Consider the following 16,528-nt stretch of genomic DNA (forward strand, 5'->3'; position numbering starts at 1 on the left):
CCTCATGACCTCCTCATACTAGGTAGCCTAAATAGCAGCAATAAAAGGATTGTAAACTAAAGTGCTAAAATTAGGCAAGCAGTGTTCAAATACTATTCTAAATCATTTCCAATACTTCACCGAGGCTCGATTGGAACTAATAGAATAGTCGCAAAACGGCAAACCCTGTCCATCTGGCACTTCAGACAGGTTAAAGCAAACGCTAAAAGATTTAGAAAGATTTCAAACACAATTTGAACCCAGGACTGAATAAAATAAGGACCTGGCAAGTCAATCTACTCACCGACGGCAGGTTGGCGCAGTTGGATTTGACTTCGTACTCGATGTAGGCCGCCTCCCCCCCTCCCTCGGCACGACCGAACTGTGTGTAGCACAGGTCCCTGGTGGAGTTGATCCTGTGGTCCAGATCGTCCAGGTTAAACATGCAGAGAGCCGAGTCCTCACTGGGCCGATGGGTGGAGAACACCCCCAGGAGCACCTCGGCTTGCCCAGCTTCGCCCCCACTGCCCCTGGGTGGTAGACCAAGGCGGACAGCCTGGAGCAGGTTGTAGCTCTTACCGGCCGCCGAGCGACAGGCCAGAGGAACTTCCACGTACGAGTAGTAGGCCTGGTCATCCAGGCAGATGCGCGACACGTAGGTACGGTACTCGCGCGACTGGGACTTAAGGTCACGCCGGTAGAAAAGGAAGTAGACGTGCTGGCGCTGGGCAAAGGAGGCCACGAAGTGGTGGTCGTACTCCGAGAGGCGGCCCGCCACCGATAGCTTTGCAGTTTCTTCGTAGGAAAAGATGGGCTCCTGGGCTAGGTTGCGCGTGGAGATAGGTGGGTGGCTGCTGGTGTAGCCGCGACCCACAAAGAGCACGGGCTGGCGGTCAGGGCGGGAGCGCACCACCAGGCCCACCGTGCTCACGTTGGGGTGGTTGGCTGCCACGTACTGCGTGTCCACAGGCCGCTCGGCTGAGAACAGCACTGTACCCACAGAGTCTAAACTCCGCTTCTGGCAGATGCCCTGGTTGATGCTGCCACATGTGATCAGTTCCATAGAGTAGGGGTCCACCAGCAGGAGCTTGTTGTGATTGCTGGTGGGCCGCGCCTGTGGGCAGTTGCCCTCGGTGACGGGTGGCAGGCACTCACGGCTGTCCGTCACGGGTCCGGTGTCGAACTGGAGCTCGGCGGTCAGGTGGCGGTCCAGCTGGAAGAGGCGGTCCTGCGCCCCCACGTAGACACGTCCCACCACAGGGTCCGGGTGCAGGGTCATGTGCTCAAAGAGGGTGTCGTTGCGGGTAAAGGTGGGGTAGGGGGAGGAGGCCCAGGCCAGGCCATAGGAGGGCCAGCCAGCAGCTAGCAGCAGCAACAGTACTGGGGCTATCACCGGGACAGAGAAACCACGTCGCACCTTCCCCGGAGCCATGGCAACCAATCTGGCAACCCAGGAGAGAAAGCAAGGGATTCACACACACTTTACAACCTAGATAGATAACATACAGTATATAGATATGAGAAACATGAATATTCACGTCATTTAACTTCAAGTCACTAATGGTAAACTATACATTTATGAACAAAACAAGCCACCAAATATACTGATAAACTACATCTTATACCTAGATTAATGAATCAGAAAAATTTTCCCTCACCATTTGTTTCCAACAATGTGTTACAGAGGCATGTCACCCCTTGACCTCCCAGCAGCTTGGTTTGGTTAAAAACACCTCTCCTATGGCACCAATCTGTAAAACAAAGAGACAAATGGTTAATATCTCTGTAAACCAAGGAACACCAGTTCCAAGTGCAATTCGAAACCAATAACGCACTTTTACCACATAAAATGGTACAATCAAGCCACACATAAAAAAACATTTCCCCCGTCAGCGCATTTTCATGACAAATTGGGGAAAAGTCCAAATTACCCCCAATATCACAAAAACACCCACTGCATTGTGTACTTTGCATTGCCCAAACACCTCGTGTTAGCAACAAGTGTTAACACCAACACTAGAGTTAGCATGCTTCTTACTGAACAAATCCCTTCCTAATGCAAACACAAACGTAATGCAGAAATAATTAGTCATTTAATCCTGCTCCCGAAGTTACACACGTGACCAACCAGGGTTCGTCTCCAGCGCTTTACCTGAATGAATGATCCTAAAGCCTAGACGTCTTGGGTAAATCTCATGTCTCATTCCAAACCACCTCTATCACAATACTATAGTTGTGCACTGTGTGTTGTCTTGATAGTCTGTTTGACTAAATGGAGATCATTGGAAGGCATTCCCATTGAAATGCAAGTCAGACCTGCCTTTGCTCAGCAACATCGTTTTCACTGGCCTGGGAAGCCCTTCTTAGCACAAGCCAGGTCAAGTAGTGTCACACAGAGAACTTTCAGTACACCTACTTTCAGCCCTCCCCATTGCTAGGCTACGAGGCAAAAACACTTCATTTGAGCACAGTCACTAACACCCCTGGACACTTTCACCACAGTCATTCCTGGCACCAACAGACAGTCTGTCTTAAATGGCACACTATTCCCCATTTACCATAGGGCACTGGTCAAAAGTAGTGCACTATATAGGGAATAGGGTGCCATTTGGGACACATCCTCTCTCCACTTCTCCCTCTCCACTAACTGACGGCACCAGAGGCAAAGTCTCTCTTGATTGATGCCTTAGTTAGTGAAAATTACCAGAACATTCAAAACATGCAATCCAAACATTGAGTCGGGATTCGGAAGGAAGATAAGAGACTGACAAACACGAGCCAAAATACAGACCCTCCCCTTTGACCTGGCGAAAGAACAACAAGAACCACAATAGAACCAATAGAATTGCTGTAGAAGAACAAACCCTGCCCACCTGGCACTCCAGGCAGGCTAAAGCAAACGCTAAAAGTATTTGAAAGATTTCATATGGCATTTGAGTCCAGGCTTGTTTGTGGGCGTGACTCTTGTTTGACTTGGAAATTACTTCCTTTTCCTGAAGCAATAATCCAATCAGGCTAAACTTAATTCCAAGTTTTTTTGATATACGGGAACAGATGAATGGAGTGGTGATTAAATTCTGGTAGTCAGATATCGAAATCTGATTTCCGCTCCAGGGGAAGTGATTTTTTTTGTCTTTAGCCGGCGGGTTAGGTATCACTGTGTGAAAGGAGAGAGGTGAGGAATTGTGTGCTTGTAATTGGTTTATCTGTAATGTTTCATTCACCTTAGTGTAACGGAGTATTCCTTTCCCCTCTGTCTCTCTGCTGAATAGAGTGGACACAGAAGCTAATGCACTAGATTCCTTGTTGCGGGTAAAGGTGGGGTAGGGGGAGGAGGCCCAGGCCAGGCCATAGGAGGGCCAGCCAGCGGCTGGCAGCAGCAACAGTGCTGGAGCTGTCACCGGGACAGAGAAACCACACCACACCATCCCCGGAGGCATGGCAACCAATCTGGCAACCCAGGAGAGAAAGCAAGGGATTCACACACACTTCACAACCTAGATAGACAACATCTCAGAAGACCTAAGACTAAGAATTGTTGACTTGCATAAAGCTGGAAAGGGTTACAAAAGTATCTCTAAAAACCTTGATGTTCAGCAGTCCACATTAATACAAATTGTCTTGCTACTCTCCCTAGGAGATGCCATCCTGCAAAGATGACTGCAAGAGCACAGCGCAGAATGCTCATTGAGGTTAAGAAGAATCCTAGAGTGTCAGCTAAAGACTTCCAGAAATCTCTGGAACATGTTAACATCTTGGTTGATGAATCCACGATACGGAAGAAGCCACTGCTGTCCAAAAACAACAACATTGCTGCAAGTCTGAAGTTTGCAAAAGTGCACCTGGATGTTCCACAGCGCTACTGGCAAAATATTCAGTGGACAGATGAAACTACAGTTGAGTTGTTTGGAAGGAACACACAACACTATGTGGAGAAAAAAAGGCACAGCACACCAACATCAAAACATCATGGTTTGGAGCTGCTTTGCTGCCTCAGGGCCTGGACAGCTTGCTATCATCTATGGAAAAATGAATTCCCAAGTTTATCAAGACATTTTGCAGGAGAATGTAAGGCTTTCTGTCCGCCAAATGAAGCTCAACAGAAGTTGGGTGATGCAACAGGACAACAACCCAAAACACAGAAGTAAATCAACAACAGAATGACTTGAACAGAAGAAAATAGGCCTTCTGGAGTGGCCCAGTCAGAGTCCTGACCTCAACCCGATTGAGATGCTGTGGCATGACCTCAAGAGAGCGGTTCACACCAGACATCCCAAGAATATTGCTGAACTGAAACAGTTTTGTGAAGAGGAATGGTTCAAAATTCCTCCTGACCATTATGTCGGTCTGATCCACAACTACAGAAAACGTTTGGTTGAGGTTATTGCTGTTAAAGGAGGGTCAACCAGTTATTAAATCCAGCGATTCACATACTTTTCCCACCCTGAACTGTGAATGTTTACACGGTGTGTTCAATAAAGACATGAAAACATATAATTGTTGGTGTGTTATTAGTTTAAGCAGACTGTGTTTGTCCATTGTTGTGACCTAGATGAAGATCAGATCAAATTTTATGACCAATTTCTGCAGAAATCCAGGTATTTCCAAAGGGTTCACATACTGTTTCTTGCCACTGTACATGCTTTTTTGTGTTTGTGAGATGTTGCCATTCTCTCATTGGTCGTATGGCCCTTGGATACAGTAAAGGTCGCCATGGATAAAGCCTGGATTTCAGGCATTGTGCCAATCGAGAAATAAGGGCCAGGAGACAAACCCTAATTGGTCCAGACAGGGTCCATTAACCAGGACAGGAGGAAGTCCACTGGTCTGGGCCAAGCTAAATGACCAGGCGACTATGGAGCATTCCTGGGAGGCCTTCATCTGTTTAATGGAGTTAACTCCCACACACAACCACCATCTCATTCAAACCCAAATCATTTCCCCAACCGATAGGGGAGAGAGAGAGACACTGCAAGAGAGAGAGACCTAGAGACATTACCACAAACCAGTGCTCGCAAGCTTCAGTGCTCCCTGAGAACTGATGGAATGCGACTAATGATAAGCCACAAATGGAGGGAGCTAGAAAGAGAGCGAGAGAGGGGGTAGGGTAGCCATTAATTAAAGGGCCTACCCATAATGCCCCATTTGACAGCCACTCATTCACAGACCGGGGGAGAGCTGGAAGAATAGAGCAGGTTTCTAATTAGTGACCAATTACTGTTTACATAAAACACCCAAACAGTGGTCTGTGGAAAAAGGACTCCCACCCATCCCACTTTTTAATTTCTCTCAAACACACACACTTGTAATAAACAGTCCTCCTCTGCACTTCAAACAAATAAACAGACATTCACCCCCCCCCCCCCCCCCCCCCAGTACACACACAGAGCATTCCCTGGTCTGGGCAGAAAAGTGGGACTTACCAGATCTGGAGAGTGCAGTCGGCCATCTGCAGTCAGTCAGTCCCCAACATCAACAAACAGTGTTTACAAAGGATGCTTTAGTGGCCTTAGAAACTGTGTTCAATTACACAAACACTGAGGTCAATGTCCCCCCTCCACCCGTTTGCAGTGCAACTGTTACAGCACACACACACACACACACACACACACACACACACACACACACACACACACAAGGCTTGGGCGGTATACCGTATATTGAGGTATTTGGCAAAAGCCACGGGATGGTTTTTCTACACCATCAATTTATACATTTGAATATTTACTTACTTTTTAAGTAAATACCTGCAGTTAACTTGTACAATACGTTAGGAGATAAAGAAGATTGCATTTTTCACTTCACCGGTCACATCATTTGTAATTATGAAGATTACTGGTAGTCACCAGTCACATGTTTAGTTTACAAGCACACAATGAGGAGATACTGGAGCCTTGAGTCACTCACTGGTGTGCAGCATGCACCAGGTGATCTAATTACACTATGGAATTCACTAAATGTTTTCCAGCTAGATACCTAATAACTATTAACTTAACTGTCTAAAATGTGATAAATGCTCTGCAGTTGTGCATTTGGTTTGCTGATTTAGTAGCTAGTTAGCTATCTAGCTAAGTGGATAGCTTCTTCCAAAATCAAGCATTCGCTTGTTAACAGCCGAGAACCCCCTCCTGGATCAAAAGCCTTGCTGGCTAATATTTGTTTTGTGCGTGCAACAAATTAAGTAGCATTTTTAGGTTACAATGCATTCGGAAAGTATTCAGACCCCTCGACTTTGTCCACATTTTGTTAAGTTACAGGCTTATTCTAAGGCTTATTGTTTTTTCCCGCTCATCAATTTACACACAATACCCCATAATGACAAAGCAAAAACAGTTTACAAATGTATTAAAATGTATTCAACTGAAGTATGACATTTACATAAGTATTCAGACCCTTCACTCAGTACTTTGTTGAAGAACCTTTGGCAGCGATTACAGCCTTGAGTCTTCTTGGGTATGACACTACAAGCTTATTCTCTGCAGATTCTCTCAAGCTCTGTCAGGTTGGATGGGGAGGGTCCCTGCACAGCTATTTTCAGGTCTCTCCAGAGATGTTCAATCGGGTTCAAGTCCGGGCTCTGGCTGGCCCACTCAAGAACATTCAGACTGGTCCTGAGCACTCTGGAGCAGATTTTCATCAAGGATCTCTCTGTACTTTGCTCCATTCATCTTTCTCACTAGTCTCACAGTCCCTGCTGATGAAAAACATTCCAACAGCATGATGCTGCCACCACCATGCTTCACCGTAGGGACGGTATTCGCCAGGTGATGACCAGTACCAGGTTTCCTCCAGATGTGACGCTTGGCATTCAGGCCAGAGTTCAATCTTGGTTTCATCAGATCATCTTGCTTCTCATGGTCTGAGAGTCTTTAGGTGCCTTTTGTCAAACTCCAAGCGGGCTGTCATGTGCCTTTTACTTAGGAGTGGCTTCCATCTGGCCACTCTACCATAAAGGCCTGATTGGTGGATTGCTGCAGAGATTGTTGCCCTTCTGGAAGGTTTTTCCATCTCCAGAGGAGCTCTGTCAGAGTGACCATTGGGTTGTTGGTCACCATCCGAACAAAGGCCCTTCTCCCCCGATTGCTCAGTTTGGCCGGGCAGCCAGCTCTAGGAAGAGTCTTGGTGGTTCCAAACTTCTTCCATTTAAGAATGATGGAGGCCACTGTTCTTGGGGACCTTCAATGCTGCAGAAATGTTTTGGTACAGTTCCCCAGATCTGTGCCTCGCCACAATTCTGTCTCAGAGCTCTATAGACAATTCCTTCGACCTCATGGCTTGGTTTTTTCTCTGACATGCACTGTCAACTGTGGGACCTTATATAGACAGGTGTGTGTCTTTCCAAATCATGTCCAATCAATTGAATTTACCACAGGTGGACTCCAGTCAAGCTGTAGAAACATCAAGGATGGTTAATGGAAACAGGATGCACCTGAGCTCAATTTTGAGTCTCATAGTAAATGGTCTGAATACTTATGTAAATAAGTTTCTTGTTGTCTTAAAACCTGTTTTTCGCTTTGTCATTATGGGATATTGTGTGTAGACTGATGAGGAAAAAAATTATTAGAATAAGACTAACGTAACAAAATGTGGAAAAAGTGAAGCGGTTTGAATACTTTCCGAATGCACTATATGCCAGACAAATGTTCGCAATGCATTTGTTTGCATTTAGTTAGCATTCTCTATGGGATTTTACATGTACTTGATAACATTGCGAACCTTCAGATTACAGAGTATCAGTGGGGTTTGAAAAAAAAGTGCCGGTATTACCGAAAATCCCGGGATGGCACAAGGTCTGTATGAAGGTATGACAATCTGGATACAACCCAAGCCTAACGCACACACAGCAGTGATATACAAGCTGCTATAACCATTAGGGGAAACTGGTAAAGGCTAGCTGACGAGGGTCAGTGTGTTAAATAGGCAAAGCATCAAGTGGCGTGAGCGGGGAAATTACGACATGATAAGTCAGAGCCTCGGGTAAGCTCATGTCTGATCACGCCCCTGTGTTTTGATTGGGATATAAGACATGTCAGACAGAGACCTGTAGAGCAGCTTCCATTTAGAAGGGACAAACTTATCAGGGGTGTGACTAAAGGGATGTGACTGACTGGCATGCCAACCCAAACTCCTAACCCTGGGAGACCCCTAATAAGGGTCCAAGAATATCACCTGGATACACCAACAAATGTTCCTAAAACCTCATCTGGGAGTCAAATAAAGTTCTGGGACACTTCCCCAGATGGTCCAAGGAGGTCATCTGGGGGTCCAAGATGGTGACCTGAGATACTTCACCAGCAACGTATCCCTTCCAACTCAACATACTTTGGGATTCTTGGGTGTGAGACTACAGTAGATGATACAGATGTTCAGTGTCCTGCCGTATGCAGTATCTCACCAATGACGTTATCAAAACAACTCATATCTGTGACAGCACACACCTAGTCTTACCATTATTACTCATGAGTTTAATCTTTGACAGGGCATGATGTTTATTTTGAATGTAATTGCCCAGGTGTTAACGTGAATACCTTGTATGATGTCAGTGTTTGTGAGAAAAGTACTGTATAAGTTAACGACACTACTCTGTGTGCAGTTCAAGTAGCCTTTTCGTTATCAATGTGCTTCCAACCTTTCCTTCTACGACTAAACTGAGCTGAGCCATGTTACAATGGTATGCTTTTTCTTTTGTGCATCAGACTTGACTCGTTCCAAAACTCTTGAAAGAGCCGAGTGGTGTTCCACCGTTTCATTTATAATATCAACATGTTAATCACCATCAGCCCATTTATAAAACACTATGAGAGATATTTCACTCTGAGTAAGTCATAACATTATCGTCTACAGAGGTATCAGGTTATCAATATCGCTCAATACAAGCTACAAAAGCCTAGAGATTGGCCGAGTTCCTGTATGTATATCTTTTGTTCAGTACAAGTCGTGTCAAGGCTTCTGACACAGCCTTTCCAGACTGAGTTGGGTCCCAATATAAGTGGTGTCCCACTAATAACTGTTCTCCTGCCTGCCTGTTGGTGCATTGCTGACAATAAGTTATTTATAGAGAAACCCCCAACAATGACCGCCGAACTGAAGAGAACACATTCCTCCTCGGTAACTCAGTTGATGAACTCTCAGAGGGAGATAACTGCCCGTGCGTTCTTCCAGAAAGTTATTATCTCCTGGTACAAGACTTCAAAAATTAACATGAAACTCACTCTGTGGAGACGGATTTTCATAATTAGCCCCCTTTAGTGAGTCGTTTGTTCTAACAGTATTGGACATGTCCCACTGCTCTGAGGAGAGACACTTGTTACTAGGAGAGAAGATGGAAGTTCCCATGGCTATTAAACAAGTGTGACGAATATTCGGGTGACACAGAGGCTCGGTTGAGGGGATCCCCCCCATCTTTACGGGGGACAGATCTGGGCGTGACACATGAGAGCTTTGCTCAAACTGCTGCTCCCTCTATGTTGAGTTCACAGAAGTTCATGTTCAAACAGAAAGAGCCTCAATGGTCCTTGACACTTCTCTAAACCAGCTAACCAGATGTTCATCTGGAAACCTATGAATTTGAGATCTCAAAATAGAAATGAAAACAAATAATTTATGTTGGGAGTGGGGACAGTTCAGGTGGGGACAGCCACATCTGAAATCAGATGCTGGGGTAGATAGTAAGCAGAGTGAGACCAACTGTCAATCAGAGGAGGTATTTTATACTGATTCCAACAGCCGCCAGGAAGTGATGAGGTGTAGGCCTGACACTCATGGGAGTTTATCTCCACCCAAATAGAGACAGGTGGATGTCATCGCAACACATTGAAAAGGATCTACTGTCTGTTACCACACCATAACAAGCCTGTCAGAGGATTCATCTGTGATTTAGCTGAGATCTCTCACACACATACACACTTGGGCCAACTCTTCTACCCCAAGTTTGGACATTGTTTGGGTATGAGAGGGTGCATTCCAGGGCTGTAAGTGTCCAGCCAGCTGTCTCCATAGAAATTGCATAGCGTAAGGGTTTTATTTGTCACTAGAACACCACAGCTCAGAATGGCCCCTAAGATTCAGTCTCTCTGACTTCATCTACACCAGAAATCAACTACAGTTGAAGTCGGAAGTTTACATACACTTCAACTTCAAAACTCGTCTTTCAACCACTCCACAAATGTCTTGTTAACAAACTATAGTTTTGGAAAGTCGGTAGTAATTTACAGATTATTTCACTTATAATTCACTGTATCACAATTCCAGTGGGTCAGAAGTTTACATACACTAAGTTGACTGTGCCTTTAAACAGCTTGGAAAATTCCAGAAAATAATGTCATAGCTTTAGAAGCTTCTGATAGGGTAATTGACATCATTTGAGTCAATTGGAGGTGTGCCTGTGGATGTATTTCAAGACCTACCTTCAAACTCAATGCCTCTTTGCTTGACATCATGGGAAAATCAAAAGAAATCAGCCAAGACCTCAGAAAACTTATTGTAGACCTCCACAAGTCTGGTTCATCCTTGGGAGCAATTTCCAAACGCCTGAAGGTACCACATTCATCTGTACAAACAATAGTACGCAAGTATAAACACCATGGGACCACGCAGCCGTCATACCGCTCAGGAAGGAGACGCGTTCTGTCTCCTAGAGATGAACGTACTTTGGTGCGAAACGTGCAAATCAATCCCAGAACAACAGCAAAGGACCTTGTGAAGATGCTGGAGAAAACAGGTACAAAAGTATCTATATCCACAGTAAAACGAGTCCTATATCGACATAATCTGAAAGGCCGCTCAACAAGGAAGAAGCCACTGCTCCAAAACTGGCAAAAAAAAGCCAGACTACGGTTTGCAACTGCATATGGGGACAAAGATCGTACTTTTTGAGAAATGTCCTCTGGTCTGATGAAACAAAAATAGAACTGTTTGGCCATAATGACCATCGTTATGTTTGGAGGGAAAAGGGGGAGGCTTGCAAACCGAAGAACACCATCCCAACTGTGAAGCACGGGGGTGGCAGCATCATGTTGTGGGGGTGCTTTGCTGCAGGAGGGACTGGTGCAATTCACAAAATAGATGGCATCATGAGGTAGGACAATTATGTGGATATATTGAAGAAACATCTCAAGACATCAGTCAGGAAGTTAAAGCCTGGTCGCAAATGGGTCTTCCAAATGGACAATGACCCCAAGCATACTTCCAAAGTTGTGGCAAAATGGCTTAAGGACAACAAAGTCAAGGTATTGGAGTGGCCATCACAAAGCCCTGACCTCAATCCTATAGAAAATTAGTGGGCAGAACTGAAAAGGTGTGTGCAAGCAAGGAGGCCTACAAACCTGACTCCGTTACACCAGCTCTGTCAGGAGGAATGGGCTTGTGCAAGGCTACCCGAAACGTTTGACCCAAGTTAAACAATTTAAAGGCAATGCTACCAAATACTAATTGAGTGTATGTAAACTTCTGACCCACTGGGAATGTGATGAAAGAAATAAAAGCTGAAGTAAATCATTCTCTTTACTATTATTCTGACATTTCACATTCTTAAAATAAAGTGGTGATCCTAACTGACCTAAGACAGAGAATTGTTGCTAGGATTAAATGTCTGGAATTGTGAAAAACTGAGTTTAAATGTATTTGGCTAAGGCATATGTAAACTTCCGACTTCAACTGTTGATCCTGCCGTGGGCTGATTTCTTCTTGAGAGGATGGACATAATTACAAATCATTTGGAGACTGCAAATTGACCACAAGAAGCCCAAACAGATATAATATTTAACTAAAACATAATGTCAAACCATGCTTTAACTTGTATATGATCACATATCTCGCCGTTATGCGTGGGAATACTTTGAAACAGATTAAAAAAATAAAAAAATCACTTGGAGCTGATTTGCTGGTGTTATTAGTCTTTTGTCGAAGAATAAAAAAATAAAAAGCTTTTTATTTTCTTTTGCTCTGAGAACATGAAATGAAATCACCAGTTGTGGGACCCTGAAAAGCAGAGAGATGAGTCCATGTTGATCAAGCCAACATGCATGTGAAGAGATGGTGGAGGTAAAAATGACAGTTCCTGTTCTACAGTAGGGTAGTCAGGAAGAGTCAACGTGATTGTGTTTGACTGTATAACTACTGTGTGTGTGTGTGTGTGTGTGTGTGTGTGTGTGTGCGCGCACTTACAGCAGGTGTATAAGTACAGCATGTGCGAGTATTGTTTGGGAACGAGTCATTCCATGTGCGAACGTTTGTGTGTGCGTACATTGGCATGTGTGTGCGCAGAGTGTGTGAGTGAGTGTATAATTCCATTGTTGTCCAGAGGAGACAGTCATTCTGCCACAATACAATAGCAGGGTGGGGACATTGACATAGGACAGAGACGTCAAATACAGACAAACAGTGACTCCCACCCTGTCATTAGACACAGATGCATCTGAAATGACATCCTATTCCCTGTATATTACACTCCTTTTGACGAGGGCGAAGGGAATAGGGTGCCACTTCAGACACAAACGCCAACCCTTTCATTAGACACTAAGGCCCAGTGCTCCTAGACTGCATTTAACTGCTTAAGGGTCTGACCAATACAAATGAAGGCCTTGATAGTTCAAAGGCCCCTAAACAGTGATAATGGAACAGTCTTGGTTAGATAGGGGAGGGCAGACAGAGAGGGGAGGAAGGAACCAAAGCAATCATTAAAACAGGGGTGGAGCTTTGTCATCATGTATTACCAGACAACCAGGTGACACAAACAGGTCTGGGAGGGAGGGAGACACAGACAGACAGACAGACTAGAGAGAGACAGACTAGAGGGAGACACAGACAGACAGACAGACCAGAGAGAGACAGACTAGAGAGAGACTTGAGGGAGACACAGACAGACAGACAGACTAGAGAGAGACAGACTAAAGAGCGAGAGACTAGAGCGCGAGAGACTAGAGCGAGAGACTAGAGCGAGAGACTAGAGCGAGACTAGAGAGAGACACTAGAGCGAGACTAGAGAGAGACACTAGAGCGAGAGACTAGAGCGAGAGACTAGAGAGAGACACTAGAGCGAGACTAGAGAGAGACACTAGAGAGAGAGACTAGAGAGACACTAGAGAGAGAGACTAGAGAGAGACACTAGAGAGAGACACTAGAGCGAGACTAGAGAGAGACTAGAGACACTAGAGAGAGACACTAGAGAGAGACACTAGAGAGAGACACTAGAGAGAGACTAGAGAGAGAGAGACTAGAGAGAGAGAGACTAGAGAGAGAGACTAGAGAGAGAGACTAGAGAGAGAGACTAGAGAGAGAGAGACTAGAAAGAGAGAGACTAGAGAGAGAGACACTAGAGAGAGAGACACTAGAGAGAGACTAGAGAGAGAGAGACTAGAGAGAGACTAGAGAGAGAGAGACTAGAGAGAGAGACACTAGAGAGAGAGACACTAGAGCGAGAGAGCGAGAGACACTAGAGCGAGAGACACTAGAGCGAGAGACACGAGAGCGAGAGACACGAGAGCGAGAGACACGAGAGCGAGAGACACGAGAGCGAGAGACACGAGAGCGAGAGACACGAGAGCGAGAGACAAGAGCGAGAGAGACTAGAGCGAGAGAGACTAGAGCGAGAGAGACTAGAGCGAGAGAGACTAGAGAGAGAGAGACTAGAGAGAGAGAGACTAGAGCGAGAGAGACTAGAGCGAGAGAGACTAGAGCGAGAGAGACTAGAGCGAGAGAGACTAGAGCGAGAGAGACTAGAGCGAGAGAGACTAGAGCGAGAGACTAGAGCGAGAGACTAGAGACTAGAGCGAGACACTAGAGACTAGAGCGAGACACTAGAGACTAGAGCGAGAGACACTAGAGCGAGAGAGACTAGAGCGAGAGACACTAGAGCGAGAGAGACTAGAGCGAGAGAGACTAGAGCGAGAGAGACTAGAGCGAGAGAGACTAGAGCGAGAGAGACTAGAGCGAGAGAGACTAGAGCGAGAGAGACTAGAGCGAGAGACACTAGAGCGAGAGACACTAGAGCGAGAGACACTAGAGCGAGAGGCACTAGAGCGAGAGGCACTAGAGCGAGAGGCACTAGAGCGAGAGGCACTAGAGCGAGAGACACTAGAGCGAGGGACACTAGAGCGAGGGACACTAGAGTGAGAGACTAGAGACTAGAGCGAGAGACTAGAGACTAGAGCGAGAGAGACTAGAGCGAGAGAGACTAGAGCGAGAGACACTAGAGCGAGAGACACTAAAGCGAGAGACACTAGAGCGAGAGACACTAGAGCGAGAGACACTAGAGCGAGAGACTAGAGAGAGAGAGACTAGAGAGACTAGAGAGACTAGAGAGACTAGAGAGAGAGAGAGAGACACTAGAGAGACTAGAGCGAGAGACATTAGAGAGACTAGAGAGAGAGACACTAGAGAGACTAGAGAGAGAGACACTAGAGAGACTAGAGAGAGAGACACTAGAGAGACTAGAGAGAGAGACACTAGAGAGAGAGAGACACTAGAGAGACTAGAGAGACTAGAGCGAGAGAGAGACACTAGAGAGACTAGAGAGACACTAGAGAGAGAGAGACACTAGAGAGACTAGAGAGACTAGAGCGAGAGAGAGACACTAGAGAGACTAGAGAGAGAGAGAGAGAGAGACACTAGAGAGACTAGAGAGAGAGAGAGAGACTAGAGAGACACTAGAGAGAGAGAGACACTAGAGAGACACTAGAGAGAGAGAGAGAGACACTAGAGAGACTAGAGAGACTAGAGCGAGAGAGAGACACTAGAGAGACTAAAGAGACTAGAGAGAGAGAGAGACTAGAGAGAGAGAGAGAGAGACTAGAGAGACTAGAGAGAGAGACCAGAGAGAGAGACCAGAGAGAGAGACACTAGAGCGAGAGTGACTAGAGCGAGAGTGACTAGAGGGAGAGAGACTAGAGCGAGAGACAGTAGAGCGAGAGACAGTAGAGCGAGAGACTAAAGACTAGAGCGAGACACTAGAGCGAGACACTAGAGTGAGAGAGACACTAGAGAGAGACACTAGAGCGAGAGAGACACTAGAGAGAGACACTAGAGCGAGAGAGACACTAGAGAGACACTAGAGCGAGAGACACTAGAGCGAGAGAGACTAGAGCGAGAGAGACGAGAGCGAGAGAGACGAGAGCGAGAGAGACTAGAGCGAGAGACACTAGAGCGAGAGACACTAGAGCGAGAGACACTAGAGCGAGAGAGACTAGAGCGAGAGAGACTAGAGCGAGAGACACTAGAGCGAGAGACACTAGAGCGAGAGAGACTAGAGCGAGAGAGACTAGAGCGAGAGACTAGAGCGAGAGACTAGAGCGAGAGAGACTAGAGAGGGAGACTAGAGCGAGAGGCACTAGAGCGAGAGACACTAGAGCGAGAGACTAGAGCGAGAGACACTAGAGCGAGAGAGACTAGAGCGAGAGAGACTAGAGCGAGAGAGACTAGAGCGAGAGAGACTAGAGCGAGAGACTAGAGCGAGAGACTAGAGCGAGAGACACTAGAGCGAGAGACACTAGAGCGAGAGACACTAGAGCGAGAGACACTAGAGCGAGAGAGACTAGAGCGCGAGAGACTAGAGCGAGAGACTAGAGAGAGAGACTAGAGAGACTAGAGAGAGAGAGAGAGAGACACTAGAGAGAGAGAGAGAGAGACACTAGAGAGAGAGAGAGAGAGACACTAGAGAGACTAGAGAGAGAGACACTAGAGAGAGAGAGAGAGAGACACTAGAGAGACTAGAGAGAGAGAGAGAGACTAGAGAGACACTAGAGAGAGAGAGACACTAGAGAGACTAGAGACACTAGAGAGAGAGAGACACTAGAGAGAGAGAGACACTAGAGAGACTAGAGAGACACTAGAGAGAGAGAGACACTAGAGAGACGAGAGAGAGACTAGAGAGACACTAGAGAGAGAGAGACACTAGAGAGACACTAGAGAGAGAGAGACACTAGAGAGACTAGAGACACTAGAGAGACTAGAGAGACTAGAGAGAGAGAGACACTAGAGAGACTAGAGAGCCTAGAGAGAGAGAGACACTAGAGAGACGAGAGAGACACTAGAGAGACACTAGAGAGAGAGAGACACTAGAGAGACGAGAGAGACACTAGAGAGACTAGAGAGAGACACTAGAGAGACACTAGAGAGAGACTAGAGAGACTAGAGAGACACTAGAGAGAGAGAGACACTAGAGAGACGAGAGAGACACTAGAGAGACTAGAGACACTAGAGAGACTAGAGAGAGAGAGACACTAGAGAGACTAGAGAGACACTAGAGAGAGAGAGACACTAGAGAGACACTAGAGAGACTAGAGAGAGACACTAGAGAGACACTAGAGAGAGAGAGAGAGACTAGAGAGACTAGAGAGACACTAGAGAGAGGGAGACACTAGAGAGACGAGAGAGACACTAGAGAGACGAGAGAGACACTAGAGAGACTAGAGAGAGACACTAGAAAGACTAGAGAGAGAGAGAGAGAGAGAGACACTAGAGAGACTAGAGAGACTAGAGCGAGAGAGAGACACTAGAGAGACTAAAGAGACTAGAGAGACTAGAGCGAGAGACTAGAGAGAGAGAGACTAGA

At 46.0% G+C, this 16,528-nt stretch overlaps 1 protein-coding gene across 1 annotated transcript in view; it reads right to left on the reverse strand.

Moving 5' to 3' along the window:
- The window catches only part of LOC106583629 (plexin-B1), a 219,036-nt gene that overhangs the window by 86,615 nt on the left and 115,893 nt on the right, over positions 1 to 16,528 (reverse strand). Inside the window, exons 3-4 of the mRNA XM_014168018.3 lie at positions 1,638 to 1,730; positions 284 to 1,421 (exon numbers count right to left, since the gene is read on the reverse strand). Of these exons, the coding sequence (XP_014023493.2) occupies positions 284 to 1,411 (1,128 nt within the window). The 5' untranslated portion in view covers positions 1,412 to 1,421; positions 1,638 to 1,730. The remainder of the gene's footprint in view (positions 1 to 283; positions 1,422 to 1,637; positions 1,731 to 16,528) is intronic.

The sequence above is a fragment of the Salmo salar genome, chromosome 22 (assembly GCF_965601325.2).
Source record: "Salmo salar chromosome 22, fSalSal1, whole genome shotgun sequence".
Classification (NCBI taxonomy): Eukaryota; Metazoa; Chordata; class Actinopteri; order Salmoniformes; family Salmonidae; genus Salmo; species Salmo salar.